This window comes from Capronia epimyces (assembly GCF_000585565.1).
Source record: "Capronia epimyces CBS 606.96 chromosome Unknown aczIQ-supercont1.1, whole genome shotgun sequence".
Lineage (NCBI taxonomy): Eukaryota > Fungi > Ascomycota > Eurotiomycetes > Chaetothyriales > Herpotrichiellaceae > Capronia > Capronia epimyces.
In genome coordinates this window covers 1,805,724-1,829,194 of record NW_006912904.1, presented here as the reverse complement: position 1 = coordinate 1,829,194, position 23,471 = coordinate 1,805,724, and the positions used below count along the sequence as shown (strand labels likewise).

Below are 23,471 nucleotides of genomic sequence, written 5' to 3'. Positions count from 1 at the left end.
GTGGTGGACTCGAGAGATGTGGTGGTGGACTCGAGAGATGTGGTGGTGGACTCGAGAGATGTCGTGGTGGACTCGAGAGATGTCGTGGTGGACTCGAGAGATGTCGTGGTGGACTCGATGGGCGGCAATGTAGTCTGACTATGAGAAGGGGTGCTAGACGTACTTGTCTGAGAGGAGGCCGCCCCGGAAGTCGTTGTCGAACTGCTGCTGAACCCTTCGGATGGAGACCAAGATGACGTGCTGAACCCAGGCCTCGTCGGGATCGAGGTGGTTGAAAATGTGCTATGAGCGCCTGTGCTGGGAGTGAACGAGCTGTCAACCGGTCGTGTAGATGTTGTACTAGAACCTCCAGGTGTCGTGGAACTCTTGTCGGATGTTATGGTTGTGGTCGTGGAGCTCTTGGTATTCGGCCAGCTTCCATGCCAGGGATGATCATGCTCCCACGAGCCGCCGTTTGCAGTGGAGCTGGCTGCGGTCGTTGTTGGCGGGACAGAAGAAGCACGGCTTGATCTGTCCGTATCACGCTGGTCTCCTGACCATCCACAAGTAAAGCTGCGAGAGATGGTGTAATTTGTCTTCCCATAGGAACTCCCAGTCTCGGTTGCATACTCAGATCCCAGTTTTTGAGCATACATATCGCAGTATTGGCCCTGGCCCACACCATTCCGGGAGACAATGTAAGTGTTGAAGAATTTACATCCACAAGATTGGCATTCAGTAGCGCACTGAGATGTGTTGAACGGGCCATTAAAGACCTTGGAACCGATGAATGACCCCGAGTCTGGTGGTGGTTGAATTGCAGCTCTTCCAATGTACGATGGCGGCTCAAACCCATCCGGTGGCGTCAAAGCATTGCTGGTGTACCCGTTGCAACCCGCAATCACAGCAGTGGCAGCAAATGTCGCATTGACATCTATTGATCCGGCCCAGAAGGTACACTTAATTGTTGACTGGGATCCGCCAACCTCTTTTTCAAAGTAGACCTTGAATGACGAGCATTCCTCGAGCGAGTCGCAAATCGCGGCGCAGATGCTGCTGTCGTACTCATCAATTGTCGTGTACCCAAGAAATCCGTCTCCCGATGTCCACACTTGACCGTTCGAAAAGACTTGTGTATAGCCCGCTGGCGTTTCTGCCGACGATGCCGCATTGGAGAAGGAGATGTTGGCAGCCCATTCAGTGGCGGCTGATTTGAAACTAGGGCAGGTGTTCTCGCTTCCTCTTTTCGACAGCTCTCTCTTCTCAGGCAGAAGGCCGTGGACACTCCCCAATGAGCTCAACGCCACATTCAAGAAGAAGAAAAAATGAAAGAACGTCAGCATATTGCAAAGCGCAACTGCTCAGAAATGAATGGTATCAAGAGGTAACGACTGGACGCGTGCCTGTTGACAACGCAAAAAGGACATTGGCACAAAAAAGAAAAGATGAAGTAGCGACCGGACTTCGCGCCCAATATAAAACAGGGACTTCCGTATAGAACAGGGCGGCATGATCCTGACGGGATGTGGGAGTTACTCACCGCGGAAGGACATCCGGCCCCGTCCAGCGAAGTTCGTCTAGTACAAGCTGGCTTAAGCTAGAATTGGAAAATGTGAGATCCCGTCTGACACTCTCACGTACGAAAGTCGCCACATGGCCAGGATCCATGAAGATTCTCCACCGATATTGGAGCTATTAAGCGATCAGTGAAGAAGATGTGCTAGATACATCTTGCCAAAGAAGCAAGACATGGGTTCCAAGTCTGTAGGTCAGTTTCCGAGAGAAGCCGGGACTTGGAAGAGGCCACGACTCTCGCATTGGCTTCATGGTTGTTGGCTTTGAAACGGGTTGAGTGCTGCCACTCCGCTGCAAAGCGAAGCAGCTTGAAGCCGAGGGAGGTACTCCGTACTCCATACTCGGTAAAGGTCTCTCAAAAAAGAGGTGGGTGGAAGAAAAGGAGCAGGGGATGGACCCCGAAAAGGCTTAGCGGGGCCTTAGTATCAGATCTTGGTCGCTTCAATGTAGAACGTGGCTTGAGCGGGAGATTGGCCCGCCTCTTCTTTTCCCTCCTGCCTGCATTCGTACTCACCTTGACCAGTTGAGGCTGGTCTGTCCAAGGAACTCTTCCGTTGAATGCCATTGCAGCCATGGTCCGTAATCTAGAAACACAGAGAGATTTGGGTCCCTTGGCAACCCGACGAAGTGTAAAAAATGATGGGGCTGTGGATGTGGCGCCCAAAAAAGCCTCGCCTCAGTCTCTGTTCCTAGCATCGTGTTGTACGTATTCGATGTCGAACCGAGATTGAGGAACAACCAGGTGTTCTCTTGCCGATTCGCATAAAAAATCCCTGGCATAAACCTGTGCAAGAAGAGTATTCCCGGATACATGCCTTCTTCGTTCTACTCGGAAAGGTTGTTATGATTAATAGCCTGCAAATGATCGCAACCCCAACCGGTCAGGATCTCAAGAGTCTCGTGCAATGTTTCTGCACCCCTCGCCCTTTTTGAGCAATCGTCAGTTGTAGCTGCAGCGCTAGGTGTGTTTCTTGCAGGGTGGCGGTCTGTTCACGTATCGATTTCAGTGTCTCTCTGGCGTCACCGCTCAACAGCAAGCCTCGAGCGTCAACCGTTTGATTGCTCTGATCGCGACCCGTTTTGTGGCTTTTCTCGAGGAACATGGGAATCTTTGTGGACGCCTGCGGGGTGAGCAGCTTTGAGCTGCTGGGAGCGCAGACATGGCTATGCTGGTGAAGGTAGGCCGTGTCTCCCTCCAAAGAAGTTCCGTGTGCAATGACTCAGAGGAGATTGAGCCGTGTAACGTCTATATCGTCAACAGTTGCTGATGATATCTGTGGTCCGATATTGACACTGACTGCGGACCTGAAGGTGCACCAGCGTGGTGACAAAACTCCGCCGTATATGTCTTACTGCGGACCACAAACCTGTCAGATGCAGTATGGTCGAACCGAGGGCTTGAGGCCTCATGAGTCCGACTCCCGAGGGTCTGCGGTCTCCGCATTATGACTTGAACCGACTGACTTCAATCAGCCCACAGGGTCTGGTCCTGGGCATCTGGGTAATGTCTGTAAGATGGCATATTCTTGAGCGTGATGTAGTCTCCCTTCTTCAACTGACCGAGTCCTCTCGGTTTCACAACCCACCAAGTCCCTGCGCTCGATCTTCTCTTTCGCAATCATGAACTTCGACCTCCCGTCTGATGTACAGTCTTACCTCTCACGACTGGACGCCTTCATCCACGACAAGATCCTCCCTTTGCAGCACAAGGATGATAACAACCGTTTCTTTGACCACCGCCGCGAGTCATCTCGGACGCAATGGGACAACCAAGGTCTCCCTACAGAGGACTGGGAAGACTTGCTTCATCAGGCCCGCAAACTCGCCGATGAGGCGGGCTTCTATCGCTTCACATTTCCAAGGGAATATGGCGGTGCTGGAAGTGACTCGCAGAACCTGCACATGTGTGCCATCCGATACCATCTGGCCTCACATCCCGTGTACGGTGGCGGCCTAAGTCTCGCCAACGACCTGCAGAACGAGCACAGCGTTGTAGGCAACAACCCTATCATCATCATGCTCCATCACTATGGCACCCCCGAGCAACAGAAACAGTTCATCCCCGCGAGCATCCGTGGCGAGTTCAGGGCGACCTTTGGGCTGACTGAGATTCACCACGGCTCTGACGCCACGCATATGGACACCATAGCGAAAGCGATTACTCTGCCATCAGGCGAGCCAGGGTACGAAATCAATGGGAACAAGAAGTGGCAGACGGGTATGCACAGTGCGACGCATTGCCTTGTCTTTGCTCGCACATCTGGCAAGGCGGGTAACCCCAAGGGCATAACCGCATTCATAGTCCCCCGGGACACGCCGGGGCTGACAGTGGCTTCGTATGAGTGGACACTCAACATGCCTACCGATCATGCCACAGTCTTGTTTGAAAACGTTCGCGTCCCGGCATCAGCGATCTTGGGTCCTGTCGATAATGGTCTCGCTATCGCGCAGACTTTCACCCATGAAAACAGAATCCGCCAAGCCAGCTCAAGCTGTGGCGCCGCACGTTACTGCATTGACCGAAGCGTCGAGTATGCAAAGAAACGGAAGGTGTTTGGGAAACCGTTGTCGGCGAATCAAGCCATTCAGTGGCCTCTCGTAGAGTTATCGACTCAGGCGGAGATGTTGAGGCTTCTGATTCTGCGAACAGCGGTCGAGATGGATCGAGTCACAGCGGAATGCAAGGTCACCGGAAAGGCGCCATGGGTAGCCATCGAGAAGCAGCTGGGGCATAAGATCGGTATGTGCAATTATTATGCCAACCGATTGGCAACTGAATCGGCCGATCGAGCAATTCAGATTCATGGTGGGGTTGGATATTCAAGACATTATCCATTCGAACATATGTGGCGACATTTCAGACGGTATAGAATCACTGAAGGCAGTGAAGAAGTGCAGATCAGAAAGGTTGCTGCTTATCTGTTTGGGTACAAAACGACAGGAGAGGAAGAAGAGAAGAAGACTGCTGCGAAGTTGTAGGATCAACAATCGTGCTTTGATAGAGACAATCTGACCTACAATGAAGGGTGAGGCAACCAATGTTCAATCCATAATTTGGACTACTGACTGGCTCAACACACGTCTTCCACCACCAGCTTCTCTCCACTCGGTTCTCCCAAGTCAATCTTCAGTCTTCGTCCGAAGATCTCCAGCAACATCTCGAAGCATATTTTGCTGATGGCAGAGTCATATCTTCCCTTGCTCAATTCATCGCGGATGAAGGCGTGTTGAGCTCCGAAAACCTCGTAGAAGGAGAAGTCGACGCCAGCTTCGTGTAGTGTCTTTCGGATGAGATCTCTTCCTTCAGGAGGCACATGGTTGTCACTCTTGCCGAAGATCATGACCAATTCTCCTTTGATGTCGCCTGCTCTCTTGAGGCTGTCGTCCTGCTTGCCTGCACCCAAGCTGTGGCTATGAATATCGGTAGCAAAGTAGCAGACTGCAGCTTTGACCCTTGAGTCCAACGCACATCGGTACGCCAGGTGTCCACCGAGGCACATTCCTGTAGAGCCCACATTCCCGGTGCATGTTTTCAGCCCGAGCAGAAGTGAGACCGACAACTCTGCGTCTTCATCGTAGGCCGCAAGCTTCTTGACAATTTTGTACTCATTGCCCGCATCTGTACCCGGGACATCGTAGGCTAGGGGCTCTGGACCGGTGAATTCATGGTAGGAGGAGGGCGCCGCGACAATGTATCCCTGTCCGGCGATTTGTCTGGCAAACCGCGCGACAGGACCAGTCACTGTCACTGTTAGTTACTCTTTCCCTCAACAGCTTTGCAAATCTGGCTTTCCAGATCTTACCTTGGTAGATCTCCGAGAAGACAACGACGCCGGGGAATTTTGCGTGCGGGTAGCCTGGGATCGTGGGATGGAACAGGAAAATGCCTTTGCGCCGCTCAGCTTAGATCCGCAACTGCAACTGAGCCATTGGCAGATGTTGGAGGCGTACGCATGGAACCATCTCCGCCTGCCTTTGTAGGGACATCTTTCCAGGACTCTTGAATGAGCATCTTGTCACTGTGTCACACTTCAATCTTGTGACCTTCTCACCACGGTGCAGGGAGTTTACAGAGTAGACTCGAGCGCGGGGAGACTTCTTGACGTTTGGCGTTTGGCGTTTGGCGGGGACCAATCCAACGATGTCCGTAAACGGGATAAACGGGATTCTCCAATGACAAGGCTCCCTGGTTGTTAGTGAGCGTAAGACACCGTCCGGGTTTAGTGCATTCCATTTCGAGGCTAGCGTCTGTGAGCGTCAAAATAGAGTAGCATCTCATGAAGGGTCGGCAGTCTTGGATTCTGACAGCAATGCTACTTGCTGCTTGCTCGGTATGGAATCGTTTTTCTGTAGCTCTTACAGTTGTTAATGGCGGAGGTTGTCGAACCATTCCATTCCGATGCATGGCTATCCCACCCGTATGCTAGCCCTCATACATGAAATATAGCCCATGTTCCGCGATTGAGAGCTGCGACGCATTTGTGCTCCGGATGAGCGTGAGCGGCACAATACTGACTGCAATGTATCTGTGAATCAGAACCTGGGGAAGGGCTCTATACCCCGCCGCCGCACCGAGCAATCCTGTGTGCATTGTGTGACTGTGCCGTGGCTTAGGGTCTCGGCATCAAGCCATCAAACCAACCAACCGTACGAATGGTTTCTCCTTCTCCCTTCTCCACGCCTGACAAACTCCCACTCCTCTTCGGACATCCTCTTTCGTGTCTCTCCCTGTGGACGTGATACAACACGGTGAGATATAGTGCGGTATAGCGTGGAGGCACAACTTGAATGAGGAGCAAGAAGCTCTGGCTCCGCTTTCCTTTGGACGACGTCTTGTCGCTTTCGCCCTGTGAAAGAAGCCCCGGCTCTTGATCATTGTAACATCATTCTTCTTTGCCTGTCCCTTAGACTTCTTTACTGCTCTCCTAAGAGCTGCCGACGGGCCGATGTTGGCGAATGACCTGAAAATGAAACCTCCATCCTTGCTGGGTAAGCGAGGCGTGCACCAGGTGCTTTGCTTGAGTTGGGGATATTGCGAAAATGCACTTTGCAAGTGACCGTGACCGTGTTACGGCTTGTTTTGACGTGGCAAGAATTCAATTCACAGGCGGCCTCGGGCACCAATCACCGTGGGAAAAACAAGATGCTGCACCAACAAGGCCTGAAGGAGGTGTCTGTCCTTGGGTCGCGACATATCGCCATCTGAAAAGCCCACCGGGAATGAGACAAGATGCCAGGTCCTAAGCAGCGAGTCAACGGATCCAAAACCATCTGCTGTCGACGCTTACACTGGCACCGACACTGGGCTTGACAAGACGGACGCGTGTCATTCAGCGAGAGCCTTATGCGAGGCCTTACCATTTTTGAAGACAAGATATTCACCATCCATCCAAGTCTGAGCGATATCGTCAGCATCACCAGATAAATGCCCGACGAAGCTGACCCTGCGCGAATTGGGAATCTTTAGGTTGCAGATTTGGCAAGACAGGGAGGGCTCCTGGATGTACATCTAAGGCCTGGCACAAAGCAGTGAATTGCTGTGTTCAACAATGTGCCATTGGATTCTGCCGCACCCAAAGATTCCCTTGCACATATGTTGCATCCGAGCGCCAAATGAAAGCACCCACTCGGACAAAGTACTGATACACCACGCCACAAACAAGGAAGATGTCGGCGCCTCCGTTTGAAGAGTGTTACTATGGTAATATTGCCATATCGGCTTTCTGTACAAGTACTGACCGGAGTCAGGCGTCCCGAACGATGCTGTGTTGTATGGACCAACTTCAGCAGACTTTCTGGGACACAACTGGGTTGAGGCAACCTCTGAGGAACTTCAGCCAGCCATGTATGACGGCAACATGGACTATGCGACCGAACCCTATCATGACCTTGCGACTGAGTCCCATCATGGCTATGGGACTGAACCCCATCATGACCTTGCGACTGAATCCTACTATGACCATGCGACTGAACTCCATCATGACCTTGCGACTGAACTCCATCATGACCATGCGACTGAACCCAATCATCATCAAGCATTGCTCCTGGACTATGACTATCTTCGTCAGCACCAGGCAAACCTGCAACTTCTTGCCGACCAGATTCGCGCTGCACAGATGACCGCCAGTGAGCAAGAAGCTTGTATCGCAGCTACGATCGAGAGCCTTTGGGACCAAAATCCAGATCTACGTCGACGAGGCCTAAGAGGTGGAGCTGCGCGCAAGGCGAGAAAGACTGGAAGGACATACACCCCGATCAAAGACATGAGTCCTGATCAGAATCACCGCCGACGACTCGTGGAGAAGCAGGACCAGCGTGAACGAGACCGGCGGAACGGAATTCGTGCTCTGAAGACCATCTTCAAGGACCACCTGACCCATGTGGAATATCAAGTGGAGGAGTGTAGGAAGATCCTAGCCCGTGAATGGATGACGAAGAGCGGCCTTGTGGCACCCTCACCGTACGATATCGAGTTGACCGACAACATCCTGACCGGCGACATGTCCGAAATGATCGAGGAGATTCAGGCCATGCTAGAGACCTTCTACGATGAATGCACTCTCTGAACTGGCTAGAGCTTGTGTGACTGGATATCAATCTTGGTCGCTTGTTGGCCAGGTTTGGTGTTTGGTGATGGAAACTTTCAGGTGTAACGAGGACAGGACAGGAATTCGCATGTGTCCACTGTCACTTCTCGAATGGCTGATCAAAACAATGAAATGGCTAACATAACAATGACGAAGATGAAGATGAAGTGAAGTGAAGATTGCATGATCCCAAGGAAACGGGACGGAAACAGATACCATTGAGCTTGAACCAAACAATGTCCGCATATTGATATTCTGCTGCCTCCGGTTCATTGTTCTTGCTCTGTCGTAGCTCCGCTCCGCTCCAGCTTGAGCTTGCTTTCTTGAGCCGACCCCGACCTTCAGCCTTGCTTCCCCTGGCCATAGAGCCTTGCCATGACCTAAGCCAAGATCTGCAAGGCTGGATTAGCAGTAGCTGTAGTAGGTAGTAGTACATTGTGCCAGTGTGCCAAAACGAAGCCTTGTTCATGATACACAGGCATGATGGAGAGGTTCAGACTCCGAGTTAATTGAGAGTCTAACTGGCTACAGTATGCTGTCATACCTGGATTCCGTCTCCTCTCCTCTGGTCAGTGGCATAAGGTATTCCCCGACCGACATAGAAGGAGAAGGAGCGCGCTGTGAAGCGTAGCGATGGCCAGAGTGAATTTCGAATTCGGCATCACTGCACTGCCTTGCAGAACCCAAGATCAAGATCAAGATCAGGCTGCACCTGCCGCAGATCATGCAGTGAAGTGCAGGTGCAAGTGAAAGACCAAGACCCAACCGTCGAATCACGGCAGGCGGTTCTGCCAGCACCTCTGTGCCAGATCAACCTGCCCTCCTTCCCTACAGGTATAAATAAGTGCTCCTCCACCTCTCCCTGACTTGACTTTCTTTTCTTTTTTCATACTTACCTAGCGAGAGCAGGTCGAGCTCATACATTCGGCTTGCTACAGAGACACACTGTCCCATTGCACGACGGGGCAGGAGTCTCTGTTGGAAACTCTCCGGGGCTTCTACTCGTGAAATTTTTGGCTCGGTCGCAATGCAATCACTGCACCCTTTTTCATCATGTCCTTGCCCTAGAGGCTGGGTTTGGAGAAGAAGTTGGGGATCTGGAATCGAGATTGTAGATGAGAGAAGAGAAGAGTATCTACCCTACCCTCAGAGGAAGAGCATCTACCCTCAGAAGAAGAGTATCTACCCTCACAGGAAGAGTTTCCTTTCAGACTAATCTATGGTCGTTGGAGAGTTCGGTCGGCTAGCATAGAGGCCTCTTGACTTCGGTCGTCGACATCGTAGACCTGGCCGAACTCTTCCTTGTGGACTTTTGATCCCAGCTCTTCAGGGTCAGCTCAGTTGGGTGTCTTTTGATTCGGAGGAGGATCAGATCTACTTTGACTGCAAATTAGAGCTACGAAATGAAGAGTTCTGTTTGCCGGTTAATTCTAGAGAGTTTGATCTGATCTCTGATCTGTCTTGCCGTTGGCCTTGTCGTCAATCTACATCTACTGTCGCAGGCTACTAATATGCCAGGGAAGAGAGCAGCCCACATCACTTGTCTGACGCACAGTGCTGGATGGTAATCTTGGTCGAAGCGGATCAGGGAGGGTTATCAGGGCGCCTGCTTCTACGAGTGGCGCAGTCTACTGATCTGCTCAGATGGAAACAGACATCCGACTAACTCGCCAGTAAGTATTGTGATCTCCGGACTCTCATCTTCTAGACTTTGAGCTGAGAGTAAACTCAAAGGCAGGTTGAAGCACATCCGGTCCTCACGAAATATAGTCGTCTATACCTGTTTCCATTCGCAATTCTTTTGAGGCCTCCTCTCCTCAGCCCTGCCGCTATCAATCTACATCTTGAAGAGACCGAGAGCCCAGTACGAAAACGAACTCGAGCAATCTGGTCAGGCAAAAGCCGTGGCTTCCATGCACAAGAAGGGAAAAAAGAGCAGGTCACAAACAATGAGCCGCGTTAACAGGCCGTCAACCCTGTGGGCTCGGGACATCCGCAGGCTGATCGAATAGTCGGGAGGGTTCAAGAATGAGCTCTCATAGTGTCCTACCCGGTTGGTAGATTTGGAAAGAGATGGGTATTACAAGTATTACAATACTGGGATCTATATCTATCTTGGACTGACCTGTCTCCCCGTCGTTATGGCATAGAGTCGGCCCTGATCTTTTTGATGGCCGAGACCACACTCTCGGTGTTCCATCCTTGCAGCAAAGCTTGATTCATGACATCGATTTCACTTTCGGGCGCCATCCCCCCCGGAGCTGGTGGCCGGCGGTCAAGGTTCGTGGGGAAGGGATAGCCCTCGCCAACTGCAGATAGAATGGCCTGGACTCGCTCGCTGGAGGAGCCTTGCGCATGCAACTTCCTGATATCGTCCCAGCACTTGGAGATGATGGTCAGGGTGTCAATACTCTCCATGGTTCTCCCAAAGGCGCTGCTGATCTGGAGCAGGTTGGCACTCCGTTCCACATCAGATGTTTGATTCTGGCCCGCGGCATGGAACAAGGCGGGATTGAAGAAGACGGCATCGCCAAGGTTCAGCGCGACACTGACCCAGTTCTTGTCAAAGTAGTCCTGAAACTCCTTGACGCGATATGCCATGAACCCTTCCTCGAACTGCTGTGAGAAGGGCAGGAACCTGGTCGGCCCGCTTTCCAGCGGCATGTCGGAGTGCGCCACGGCCCCTTGCAACGTCAAGGACTGGCTGGCAATTTGCGTAGCTTTGGGGAACTGCGAGCAAGCTTCCGAGCTCTGAAATCCGAGGTGGTAGTCTCGATGGCTGACCTGTGGTGTGCCACCGGGCTTGACTACATTGACCTGCGCCGTCACCTGGTAGGCGGGACCAAGCCATGTCTCACAGACTCGAGCCAGCCACGGATTGGAGTAGTAGAGGACAAAAGATGCCGGATCTCGCTCGGCGTGTTTCTGGAAAGAGTTCCAGATCCGTGAGTTCTTGCCAGAGGCCGCAAAGTGGTCGCCTTTGCTGACCGAGGCTTCAGACTCGATGATGGTCGAGAAGACCGAGTTGACCCGGTTGAGCAGGCCAGTGTCTCGCTCCCGCTCCCGCACGAAGTTGCGCAAGACGAACACTCCCGGCCCAGACAACAGAATGTGGTGCCATTCATCTTGGAGGTGGTCGATTGTGGTCTGATCAGGTGGTGTGCCGGAGAGGTTGTAGATGGGAATGTTGGCGACGACGGCCGACGCTTGAGGGTAGGTGTCGGCGGTGATCGTTTGCGCGCAGAGCTTTCGAAAGGAGGCCAGAGACGGTGGTCGAGAGATGGAATACAGCCTCTTGGGGATCTGGGATCCGTTCCGACTGGTGGAATGAGTGTGTCTATCTTGTAGAGGTCTCGAATCCGACGCTGTTGCCGAGGGCGGTGCCATGTTCAAGCTGAATTCCAATGCCGATGTCGCACCCAGAGCAACTGGGCTCAGCTGACTGCGCTCTCCGGTTTCTTCGCGCTTCACACACCACTGTCAGTCATATATATCTTACCCCCCTAATCCTCGCATAGCTCGGCGTGTAGCAATCATGTCTAAATTGACGCCTCTGTCTCCTGTCGGCTGAAGTGGAAGTTGAAAGTGGAAGTGGCGGAACCTGAAGCCGGAGCCTAAGCCCGGGGAAAATTGCCTGATGCGCATTATTTTTCGCAGCTGTAGCTGGGGATTGGAGTTTCTTCCCCTGTCAGAAATCTCACCTAGACATACTCCGTACACAGGACGATATATGCTCAATCGTCCAGGAGAGCAATCAGATTATCTTGAGCTCTCAGACCCCTTTCAGCATCTACCTACAAAGTCTACGTATGGACCACACAAGTGGCATCCCGCATCCCCTCCCCCTCTATCCGTCACGCATCGCTACGGCGAGAAGCGGCCCAGACACCGTCATGCCATGGAGACTTAGACTCTTCAACTTCCCCGCATTCTCCACGCCGTCGTGCCGTCCAGGGAACAAGGAAGTCAGTATTTATGACACGGACAACGCTTGGATGGACCCGGCTTTCCGAGAGACACATAGTTTACCCAGCCTGGAGTGACATGAAATGACATGATCGCACAACAGACCAGACCAGACCAATCGTCATCTGCAAGAATGTGGGCGAGCGATGAGACACTGCGGGGTCAGGGATGGAGCAAGCCTTCAGCATCCGGCAATCTGGAGGAAAAGGGTCGGTTGGAAGTCAAGATACCTCGGGTCTCAATCAATTCGATCGAGCTTCAGCTTTGGAGAGAGACACACACAGAGACTTCGCCAACATCTCAGTAAGTGAGTGAGTGACTGAATCACCGCACTTTACAACCTCTGCTTTCCCTTACTGTGCCTCTGCTCCACGACCGTCTGAGACTCCAATCCATCTGGACACATCCACGACACCTACGGTACCTACAATATGGCGGACAGTTTCTCTCAAGCGGGCCGGCGCCTCCACCAGCTCAAAGACTCCCTCGTCGGCAAGACAGCCACAACCATCCCCTTCGATCCGGACTCGACGTCGTTTCCGACGCGAAAGAATCTGCCCAAGATCGTCGGCGCTCCGGACGAGGCGGCCTGGGTCTGGGGCAAGGACGACAACATCGGGCGCTTGAATCTGCTTACGCCGACACGAGTCAAGGCTGCCGCAGCGGAGGTGCGGACGGGCGAGATGGCACGACTGGACCTCCCGCTCGACGTGCCCTTGCAGCCGGCGTTCAATCGGCAAAGGTTCGAGCACCGGATCATCGACATCCACGACAGCGTGGCCTTCGACGACATTTACCATCTCAACACGCAGAGCGGGACACAGTGGGACGGGTTCCGGCACTTCGCACACTTGCCGACCAAGACCTTCTACAACAACACGCACGCCGCGGACATTGTCGGCTCGGAAGCGAACCACAAATGCAGCATCCATCACTGGTCCACACACGGCTTCTCCGGCCGCGCCGTCCTGCTGGACTACAGAAGCTACGCAGACACCCAGGGCATCAAGTATGACACAGCGACGGCGCACGCCATTTCCTACGACGACCTGGTCGCGTGTGGCAAACACCAAGGCCTCGACATCCGCCCCGCCGCCCAGGGCGGCGACATCAAGATCGGCGACATCCTGCTCATCCGCTTCGGCTGGACCGTGGACTATTACAGGCGCACGCCCGAGGAACGCGAGCGCCTCGCTCTGCGCGGCAGCGACGGCGCAACTTTGGGCTCGGGCCACGACGACCCTGCCTCTACCGCCCAGTGGGCCGGGCTCAAGCAGGAGGAAGCCATCAAAGACTGGCTGCACGACTGCTACTTCGCTGCTGTCGGCGGCGATGCTCCTACCTTTGAGCGCTGGCCCACCCCCGAATCGTACTATCTGCACGAATATATCCTCGCGCTTTGGGGTATGCCGTTGGGCGAGATGCTGGACCTGGAAAAGGCCAGCGAACTCGCCAAGAAGAACCGTCGCTGGACCTTCTTCTTCTCTAGCAGTCCTGCCAATTGTCCTGGCGGTGTCGGCAGCCACGCCAACGCCACCGCCATCTTCTAACCACTGCATGCGCTTCGACCATTCGCCCGCCCAGAGAGTATTACAGAGCAGCTCAGTGATACCCGGGTGGAGCAGGAACGGTCGAACACCACGTTACGTTACGCGTGGAAGTCGATTGAGGGCGGACGCAGCGAGGGTTATTATATGCGATGATGGGCGCAAACGTGAAAAGAGGTCCAGTGTCACTTTGAAGAGCAGCAAAGCCCAATGACTGTTTGAGAGCAGCCCGGCTTCTGGCTCCTGGCTCGGCTGGCCAAAGACTGCTTGCATGTTCAAGACTGGTGGGACTGGAGTCCAACAGCAGTTTCCATCCATGTACAAGTTGACTAGACTCAGTGACTGAACTGATTATTATACCCGGCCATCTACTAGCTGTTTGCGTCTGTGTTTGCCGCCTGGCCCTCCTTCTGCGATTCAGTCAGTTTCGCCTCATCTTCCCCTTGGCCCACCTTGTCCTGATCTTTCTCCTGATCTGGCCCATCAATCGTGGGTGCCGCAGACGACTCGACAGGGGGCGGGGGCGGAGCTGTGTTCAACACCTCTTTCGCCTGCACTAGGTTGACAATGTGTTCGCCCAGGTCTCCCGCTCCGTCGATCTTGCTGATGCGCGAATTGAAGAATGCCGCGTCCGCCAGGACCCTATAGGTTTCCATGTTAGCAGGTAATACTCCGTCAACCAGTATTGGCCGTAAGCGTACCTCTCTTTCGCCGCAGTCGAGCTGAGGGTTAGATTCTTGAAAGCATTCGTCCACTGGTCTCGATAACTGGCAAAGACCGGCGTCATGATCCCCGACACCACGGGATCCGGCAAATGCTTGGCCAACACTTTCTGTAGAGTAGCTGTCTCTTTAGTCAGAGTCTCCATGTAAGGTGAGACCGTGGTCGCTTTGTTCTTGGCCGCTTCTTCCCAGTCAATGTTTTTCATGGATTTGACGTGCATGGACGCTCGTCCAGACATAATGTCGACCAGCTTCTCATGGATCCCGCTCTGATGCTCCTGGAACAGGCGCTTCACCTTGTCAAACTCGGTCATCACTTGTGGTGCTGCAGAGGAGGACAGATGGCGGCGGAAGAACTCCCTCACATACGGGATCAGAGCCACCACAAAGCTTAGCGTCTGCGACGACAGCGCCAGATGCTTTGTCGTGATGTTCTTCAAGCCAGCACTCCTGGTGGCGCCGGCTCCAAGGATCAGCTGTGAGCTTCGCGAATTGAACAACTTCAGACTGTCTAGCAGCAAGTTCGCCACTTCATGACTCATGCTAGGAATGGCCGCTGCGAGATGTTGGAAGCTTTCGATGGATCGAAGTATAGCCAGGGCCGATTCTGGGAGGATGTACTTCTGTTCATCCACCACGGCACTCCGCACCTTCGCCGCAGCCCCAGATGTACCATTCGCCGTCGTGCCGTTGGCTGTTGTAGAGCCGTTGGTCGGGGTCTGCCAGATCATAGTACTTTCGATCCAAAGGAGGGCATCGCCAGTGCTGCCTTGCATGACCCGACCCAGGATTTCATTTTCACGCTCGCCAAAGTCTTTGGCGTCCCACTTGTCGCTGTCCATCACCTTGATGACGTCGTGTTTTTGCGAGTCCCCAAAATGGGCTACAAAATCCTTGATTTGAGTGTCGATGACGGTTTTCAAAGCCACCCCGCTTCGACCTGATATCGCCTCACACTCATCGGCAAACAGCTTGTTAAGACTGAAATACTTCAGGAACGCTGTAAGGGGAAGCTCGGAATTTTGTTGCGATCGCACTTTGACGACCTTTGTGATCTGCGCCTGCACCAGGTCGACACCTTCACCAAGGAGGCTCGAGAGGTCCAGCGCCTGTTGCATCTCTGATTGAACAGTACTGGTTGCCCTTGGTCGGCCGGTCGGAGGACTCATCACTTTCTCGATGCTTGCCGGCTCCGGACTTCTCGCAGGGGATTGAACCGTATGATCGGGTAAAGTGCTTGTAATGTCCAGGAGAATCTTGACCTGCACACTAAGCCGGCGTAGGCCCTCGCTTATGTTTGTATAGATGGTAGCCAACATTTGGTACCAATCATCCGCGTCCAGCGCTCTCAGATTTCGCGCCAGTATCGACGATTTTTCCTGTTGACTCATCTGTCTGCCACCTGCGGTCGAAGCTGAGACCGTGGAAACATTGTCATCGTCGTTGGAGCTAGGTAACTGCTTCCGGATCATACTCTTCATCTCTCGCAAGACAAGGGACCGGAAGGTTGTTGCGGCCGGCGTGGTGTATCTGGCCCTCGACAGACCCTTCATCTCCGCTTCAAGTTCGGCCCGCAACTCAGGCCCGATGTTCATGTAACCAGGGAAGCTCGAAGGAGCCCTTCTTTGGCCAGGCCTCAGTCTTGTGTATGCGTTACCCCACCTGTGAAGTGTTGCACCAGTTTCCGTTTGTCCAACGTGTCGTCTGATGTCGGTTAACAGACTGGAGTGAAACCTGGCTTCGTAGCCTCGCCCAGCCCTATACCTTAACTGATTCAAGTCATCGAATGCACCTTCGAGCGCCTTGATTCTTCGGAGATCGCGTCTCGGATATTGGCCGGACTCGTTAGGCGCCGCTGACTTTAGTTCCCTTCCAGCGATCAACGCCTCGACTCCATCCAAACTGTCTAAAGCCTCGCCGATTTCGCCCTTTTCGACCATGTCCTCACAGCTCTGCACAGCCTTGACGATGTCTTCAAGCTGCATAATCGCCTGGGCGAGTTGGCGAACATTGTCACGACGCTGTTTGAGATTGACCACTTTCAGACCATCAATCGCCATTTCCTTGTCAAGTCTCGCCAGCTCCTTTCGTAATCTTTGAATGCGGTCCACTGAGTCGGCGGCTTCGCCATGTAGCTCCCTGAGTGAGCCGAGAGCCGAGAAGAAAGACTTGGATGCTGTTGAAATAGAGTTGATCAAGTGAACCTCCACGGTATCCATATACCAAGACAGCTTTTCTTGCAAGATGGCATTTGTAGCTAATGACCTCCTTCCACTCGGAGTACCGTTGGGGTCGCGAACAATTTCCGAATGTTCGGAGACGATATCGAACGTCCTTGGGTTCTCCAAGTGAAAGTCTTCCTCAAAATAGACCGAAGGGAGGGTGGATAAAGGCGTGACAGCTTGACGGCGCTGCCCGCTTGACCTCCTCTTTGGCTGTGGTGTGTCGATTGGCGTAGACACGGTCGAGCTCATGGACCCGGTCCGAGAATGACCAGATGTCTGTAGACGCTTGCTCAGAATGGCGTCCCATTCTTCGTTTTTTGTTTCCTTCTTGTCTCGATGAAACAAGGATGTCTCTCCTTCGCCTTCATTCTTAGCTCGTTGAAATGCTTCATACAATGACCCAACTTGTGAGAGATACGGGTGGAACGCTTTCGATTCGATATGAGGGATGTTTGTCAACGCAACAGGGGGAATATCGCGATGGCTGGGCACCTTGTAGCCGGAGTGCGGTACAGGGGCGCTTGCTTGCAATCCGGTGCGCACAATTGGGTGTTGGAGCAAGGTGGAAATAGCATTCTGGCCGGTCTCCGTGATTGTAGTGTTGATTGAGCCAGTATCGAGCGCGCCCCCTATACTAGCAATGGAGCTTGCAGTCGAGCCACGTCGCAGGCCTCCTCTAGAGGCGCCATATGGCCCCTTGGATACGTCTGGGAAAGGGAATGCGGTCGAAGGCGAGCTTGCGACAGGCGAGGCAAAGGTCTCTTCTGACCTAGGACGGACCGGAGAGGCCATCTCACCGGTGTCGTATGCGCGAGTTTGTGATGCATCAGTCGCTGATATTGGCTCGTGTAGATAGGGCAGAGGCAGTTTGATCGTTGCAGAAGACGGCGACCCTCCCACAGGACATGTTTCGTGGTTGCTTGAGGTTGCTGCTTGTCAGACGCCAAAGGACACGCAGCGCAGACGGCTTATGGGCCCCGGAAACTCGATGCGATCAATAATGCCAAGGGAGGCCGCCCGACCATCGGCCCCGGCGATTAATTTCGCCGAAAACCACTTTACGCGTCGGGGGCTGCGTTTTGACGCGAAACGCGTCCCTCACGCTCCGAGGAGAACACTTCTGAGATATCCGCCGCTGTTCCTCTACATGAAGAGATCCCTCTGTTCGCGTTCGCCAGCTCACCAACAGTTAAACATTCAATATGGCGTTAGACTCGAGATCAGCATATTCACTCAGCGTGCTTTCACCACAACATGATGCTTCATCTGAACCGCGTACCGAATTGCAGTCCAAACTGAAGGAGTTTGTCCTCGCTTTCCAACTTGACGGCTCTTACATCTACAGAGATCAGATTCGAGAGAATGTTCTCGTCAAGCAATACTACTGCGACATCGATCTCACCCACCTGATCTCATACAACGAAGAATTGGCCCACAGATTGACCAGCGATCCCGGGAGTGTTATACCTCTGTTCGAAGCTGCCCTCAAACAGTGCACCCAGCGCATTGTCTTCCCTCACGACGCCGACGTCGAGCTCCCCCAGCACCAACTCCTCCTACACTCGTCCGTATCTCACATCTCAATCCGCGACCTCAACGCCACAAACGTCTCCCACCTAGTCCGCATTCCGGGTATCGTCATTGGCGCATCGACCCTCTCCTCGAAAGCAACCGTTCTGAGCATCCAATGTCGGAATTGCGAGCATGTTCAGTTATTGCCGCTAGAAGGAGGGTTCTCTGGCATCACACTCCCGCGCACCTGTGGCAGGCCCAGGATTCCTGGCCAAGAATCTGGCGATCCCTGTCCCTTGGACCCATACTACGTGGTCCACGAGAAGTCACAATTTATCGATCAGCAAATCCTGAAGCTACAGGAAGCACCGGATCAGGTTCCAGTAGGAGAACTACCTCGTCATATTCTAGTCTCTGCAGATCGCTATCTTACCAACAGAGTGGTGCCCGGGTCTCGATGTACGATCATGGGTGTCTTTTCCATCTACCAGGCGAACAAAGGTGGCAAGAGAGACAACGCAGTTGCAATCCGAAATCCATACCTCCGCGCGGTCGGTATAACTACCGATGTTGACCATGCCGCAAGCGGAGTGCAATCGTTTTCCGACGAAGAAATCCAAGAATTTGAGGAAATGTCACGACTCCCAGATCTTTACGAGCGATTTGCCAGATGCATTGCTCCTTCTATCTATGGAAATGCCGATATCAAGAAAGCCATCTGCTGTCTACTGATGGGAGGCTCGAAGAAGATTTTGCCCGACGGAATGAGGCTCAGAGGAGACATCAATGTCCTACTCTTGGGCGACCCAGGTACCGCCAAATCGCAGCTCTTGAAGTTCGTGGAGAAAGTGTCGCCGATTGCAATCTATACCTCAGGAAAAGGCTCCTCAGCGGCAGGTCTGACTGCTTCTGTTCAGCGCGACACCCAAACGCGCGAGTTCTACCTGGAGGGGGGTGCAATGGTACTCGCTGATGGTGGCGTCGTGTGTATTGACGAGTTTGACAAGATGCGCGACGAAGATCGTGTGGCAATCCACGAAGCCATGGAGCAGCAGACCATCTCCATTGCCAAAGCCGGCATCACCACCATTCTCAATGCGCGTACTTCGGTTCTGGCAGCAGCAAACCCTATCTTCGGGCGGTATGACGACCTCAAGTCTCCCGGGGAGAATATTGATTTCCAGACGACCATTCTATCTCGATTTGACATGATTTTCATCGTGAGAGACGACCACGATAGAAAACGTGACGAGACAATTGCAAAGCATGTCATGGGTATACACATGGGCAATCAAGGCATGGAGGAACAAGCCGAAGCTGAAATTCCTGTCGAAAAGATGAAGAGATATATCACCTTCTGCAAATCGTACGTATCTACCCGCCTTCCAGGGTGACCAGCACTAACCCAGGCTCTCAGGCGCTGTGCACCTCGCCTCTCAGCCCCTGCCGCAGAGAAATTATCATCTCATTTTGTCTCCATTCGAAATCGCGTTGCTCAAGCCGAGCAGAATAGCAACGTAAGATCCTCCATACCGATTACAGTGCGTCAACTCGAAGCAATCATCCGCATCACAGAATCACTAGCCAAACTCACCTTATCGCCCGTCGCGGAGGAACACCACGTTGACGAGGCCATCCGCCTTTTCTTGGCGAGCACCATGGATGCCGTGTCTCAGGGTGAGGGGGCAGGCGGCTTGAGCGCAAATCGGGAGCTGGTGGAGGAAGTGAGCAAGGTTGAAGAAGAATTGAGAAGACGGCTCCCAATCGGATGGAGCACCAGCTTAGCAACATTGCGACGCGAATTCGTTCAAGGGAGAGGATACAGTGAAGCCGCATTGGCACGGGCTCTGCATGTCTTGCAAAGAAGGGAAACGGTGAGGTTGAGAAATGGAGGCAGTCAGGTGTATAGAAGTGGCGTCTGATCGGCATAAGGTTTGCACTTTCATGAATAGTAACGTCCCGGTAGAGGTCAGGGTCATGACGCGGAAATGGAAACGGGCTTGTTGATGCAAATACGATTAGGCCAGGAGCTTCAGAGTGTTCAGTCTTTCAAAGGGGCGTCATAGCTATTGCGACGGAGGCGTTTGGGGATTCGTCAAGAGCTCAAGTCATGACTTACCTGCCATGTCCTTATTAACTGGAGTACCTCAATATGACAAATTTATCTCTGCGCTGCTTCGTCTTGTCCTCGCGGCGAGATCTCAATCAAGCGTCTCCACTTAAGGTTGAGGTCCACAGCACTTTGGACATTTTCGGATCAGAGACCGTAACGGGTGAAAGGAGAGGACAATAACTGAATATCGCACCCAATCGGACCTGGATGAGCCTAGATGACGGGCAGTCCGGGCCCCGAGAGCTGTTTCACTCAAGGAGCTCCCGAGGTTTGCTTCAAAATCTCTTTCAGGAAATGTCGACGTCCTCGAGGGTGGAGATTACCCAGCTTACCGGGTCCTCTTTATGCCTCGTCGATGTCATCTTTCCATGGGGTGGCTGCTGCGCGGCCAGGGGAGGCATGGGCAATGACACACCCCTGGTCAATCTACTCCGTGTTTGGTCCTTCTCTGAATTTCTGTCGGACATGCTTCTTGGAGTGTAAGGAGCCCTTGTCTAAACATAGGTTCAGAGATTGCATGCCTAGCCGTTTTATGGGCCATTTTTGGATGTCAGGGAGAGAGTATCAATATGGATCCACTTCCACAATCGCACGAACAAGTGTGACATTGCATATGGTGAGTAAACAACTGAAAACTTGGGTGTATCTGATGCAGCGGTAGCTCTCAAAGATCACAGGGCCAACGCAGCCAGCCCATGTCGCGATTCGAAATGATCCTTCTCGAGCTGAGCGGGTTATCAGGATGTGACAGGTCATATAGAAGATCGGTGGTAGAAACGCCGGTGCGACAGTGGAGAATGGTCTTGACTATCTGCAAGACAACTGGCGGATAACCAAGCCACTCGCCAGACACAAGTCTTAGTTTTTATTTGGGTCTGGTGACTGAATGATGTTATGATGAACTGGGTTGTATATTGCTTGGTCTTCTTCAGCCCCAGTATGACGGGTGACTGAGCAGTTAGGGCTGGCGAGCCGGTCGTCATCTGTGGAACATCTAGAGTGCGAGGATAAGGGCTAATAAGAGCTGCATCACGGATATGATTCCCATTCGTCCTAGCAGAGGCTAATGCGAGATGTAGGAGTTTGGACCGCAGTGAGGGTACGATCGTTCGAGAAAGTCTTGACCGAGGATTGCAGCTGGGGATCGCGACGTCAGCAAGGCGAAGCGATGTCTCCTTGCGGAGGTCGCCGGTCTGCCAAACAAAGAGATCGTTAAACTATGCACACCGCACTCTGTGGCTTGAGCTGTCAAGGATCTTGTCCTCCGCTACTGACGGCGCGCTGGGTGTGACGGAAAACCCGGCAAGGCTCTGTGGATGTAGACAAGGGATCATGATGCCAGAGACAAAGGAGGGTGGACCTCGATGCGAAAGCCGACGGTGGTTTGTAGGGAGAGATGAAGCAAGGAGTAATGAGTCCGAGACTGGATAGATTGGATACCTAACCCTGCCACCTACCGCTGTCCTGTCGTGTAGAACAAACAGTATGTGAGGTAGGTACCTAAGTCACAAGTGGTGACTGTCAGGCGAGGCAGGTGCGCCGGAAAATCAATTTCTGAGCTTAGGGGCTTCAAGAGGAAGGAGCCGAGAGTATGTGACGGTGGCTTATGGGTTCCATCTGTAGAATCCAGTCATCACCTCGTGATATACAGACTCTCGTTTACTCATACCTGCTCTGATTTTTCCTATACTCTGAACCCAACCTAGCAATGACAGACATGGTGCTAGACACACACCTACACTATTCCTTGCGCTCGTGGCTGCAAGCCCCCTGAGCCCCTGATCGTTAGGTTAGCAGCGCGTCGTCAATAGCGTTAGCGCAGCCTGGGCCTCATTGCTACTAGTGACGTTGCTTCTCATGATCCAGCTGTATCGAAATGGAAGAGTCTCCATGCTACCCGAATAGCAGAACACGAACACGACCACCAACAGGAACGGCGTCCGGCGGAACCGCGTCAGTCTTATTATAGGTATATCATGCTTGTTGTTGAGACTCTGGCTGATATGTATGCCTTAGTTGCCGTCTCCCAGCCCTGTGAAAGGCTCGATTCTCCGTGCTCTGCGTGCTCTGCGCACACAACTCTGCGATCGGCGCTAGTCAGAAAGAACTCCCTTCTCCACGCTTCTCGCTTCTCTTTTGCTCTTGTTTTGCAGCCCCATGACGACTTTCATGCCTGGTGTTTGCACCAGCCCTCTCAGATCAGACAATAATGGCTGCGTCATTGCAACATGCTATGGTGTTTGCACCAGCCCTCTCAAGATCAGACAATAATGGCTGCGTCATCGCAAGTTACACTAGATCTCCCTCCCACGTCCATCACCTGTCTGCCAGATCTCTCCCGTCAAAAAGTCAAGCTGTCAGGCTTGGTCCCAGGGTTCTGGGGCCTACTGTGTCTCCATCTGCTCTGATTGTGCCACTAGACCACTCGAACGGGAAACGCTAGAGCGGCATGCGCTGCACAGCATATGCTCTGCTGGTATGCTAGTGTACATCTATTGTGGGAAAATGCGCTGTCAGGATGAGAGCCGGGATCTGGTATGGCAGTAGACCTGAGTGGGCTACATGCAATTGCTGTCAACAGAGCCACAGGAGGTGAATCTGTTGACGGCCTTTTGATCTGCTGAATCCTTCCAGCTCGGACAACGACCAAACCCATCCCGGCTTGAGGGAAACGCGCGCGAAGGGTAGCTGGGTCGATAATGGATTCGCTGTCCTGGGGGCCAGGGCCCCATCCGGGTATGGCGTCTGGCTCTACGTAGTATCGTCCACCATCCCCCACTCTCTTTGTTGCCCCTGCCCTTGGATAGTGCCTTTGGCAAGTGTGAGCTTTTGGGATCTCATGGGACACCCGTCCAAAAGGGGCGTCTGTGAAGTCAGGCAGATAGGTCGCTGCCATTGTCAGACGTGGAAGAATAGAGGCCAAGCTTCGGATACTGTATCAATATTGTTTGCGCCGACACCATTACACTACACCATTCTATTCTGGAGTGTAGTCAGGCTCCTCCTCTCCGGAAGTACAATGCATCTGGTCTCGTTTGCAGGGCTGGAATTGCCCTACAAGTACTGCCCGACTGTCCTCAACCCGGTAGTCTCTAATCACTTGTGAGTTGCCGCCTCGAATAGTGCGTGTTCAACCCCTCAGTTAAAAGGCCATATCCATTATCCGTACCTTTAATCAGCTTCCGCCTTATAGCGGTGCCAGTCAACTGATCGGAGTGCATAGCCATAGGCTCATCGTACGCGCA

At 53.0% G+C, this 23,471-nt stretch overlaps 8 protein-coding genes across 8 annotated transcripts in view; 4 read left to right on the top strand and 4 right to left on the bottom strand.

Annotated features, from left to right (window-relative positions):
* A1O3_00683 (uncharacterized protein) overlaps nucleotides 1-1,322 on the bottom strand; it is a gene marked incomplete at both ends in the record, with an annotated part of 1,868 nt that extends 546 nt beyond the window's left edge. The window contains one exon of the mRNA XM_007730833.1: nucleotides 164-1,322. Within this exon, the coding sequence (XP_007729023.1) occupies nucleotides 164-1,322 (1,159 nt within the window). The remainder of the gene's footprint in view (nucleotides 1-163) is intronic.
* A 1,852-nt stretch (nucleotides 1,323-3,174) lies between these two features.
* A1O3_00682 (acyl-CoA dehydrogenase) lies at nucleotides 3,175-4,533 on the top strand (the record flags this gene model as incomplete). The annotated part of the gene is made up of 1 exon (XM_007730832.1): nucleotides 3,175-4,533. One exon carries the CDS (start codon nucleotides 3,175-3,177, stop codon nucleotides 4,531-4,533), a length of 1,359 nt encoding a protein of 452 aa, XP_007729022.1.
* Nucleotides 4,534-4,625: 92 nt separating this feature from the next.
* A1O3_00681 (carboxymethylenebutenolidase) lies at nucleotides 4,626-5,566 on the bottom strand (the record flags this gene model as incomplete). Its single annotated transcript, XM_007730831.1, has 3 exons — nucleotides 4,626-5,296; nucleotides 5,358-5,441; nucleotides 5,506-5,566. The coding sequence occupies 3 exons, from the start codon at nucleotides 5,564-5,566 to the stop codon at nucleotides 4,626-4,628; spliced, it is 816 nt and encodes a 271-aa protein (XP_007729021.1).
* Nucleotides 5,567-7,412: 1,846 nt separating this feature from the next.
* Nucleotides 7,413-8,120, top strand: A1O3_00680 (uncharacterized protein; the record flags this gene model as incomplete). The annotated part of the gene is made up of 1 exon (XM_007730830.1): nucleotides 7,413-8,120. The coding sequence occupies one exon, from the start codon at nucleotides 7,413-7,415 to the stop codon at nucleotides 8,118-8,120; it is 708 nt and encodes a 235-aa protein (XP_007729020.1).
* A 2,160-nt stretch (nucleotides 8,121-10,280) lies between these two features.
* A1O3_00679 (uncharacterized protein) lies at nucleotides 10,281-11,528 on the bottom strand (the record flags this gene model as incomplete). Its single annotated transcript, XM_007730829.1, has 1 exon — nucleotides 10,281-11,528. The coding sequence occupies one exon, from the start codon at nucleotides 11,526-11,528 to the stop codon at nucleotides 10,281-10,283; it is 1,248 nt and encodes a 415-aa protein (XP_007729019.1).
* A 1,010-nt stretch (nucleotides 11,529-12,538) lies between these two features.
* On the top strand, nucleotides 12,539-13,657 carry A1O3_00678 (uncharacterized protein; the record flags this gene model as incomplete). The annotated part of the gene is made up of 1 exon (XM_007730828.1): nucleotides 12,539-13,657. One exon carries the CDS (start codon nucleotides 12,539-12,541, stop codon nucleotides 13,655-13,657), a length of 1,119 nt encoding a protein of 372 aa, XP_007729018.1.
* Nucleotides 13,658-14,025: 368 nt separating this feature from the next.
* A1O3_00677 (uncharacterized protein) lies at nucleotides 14,026-17,393 on the bottom strand (the record flags this gene model as incomplete). The annotated part of the gene is made up of 2 exons (XM_007730827.1): nucleotides 14,026-14,296; nucleotides 14,356-17,393. 2 exons carry the CDS (start codon nucleotides 17,391-17,393, stop codon nucleotides 14,026-14,028), a joined length of 3,309 nt encoding a protein of 1,102 aa, XP_007729017.1.
* Nucleotides 17,394-17,803: 410 nt separating this feature from the next.
* On the top strand, nucleotides 17,804-20,035 carry A1O3_00676 (minichromosome maintenance protein 5 (cell division control protein 46); the record flags this gene model as incomplete). Its single annotated transcript, XM_007730826.1, has 2 exons — nucleotides 17,804-19,479; nucleotides 19,531-20,035. The coding sequence occupies 2 exons, from the start codon at nucleotides 17,804-17,806 to the stop codon at nucleotides 20,033-20,035; spliced, it is 2,181 nt and encodes a 726-aa protein (XP_007729016.1).
* Nucleotides 20,036-23,471: the final 3,436 nt, after the last annotated feature.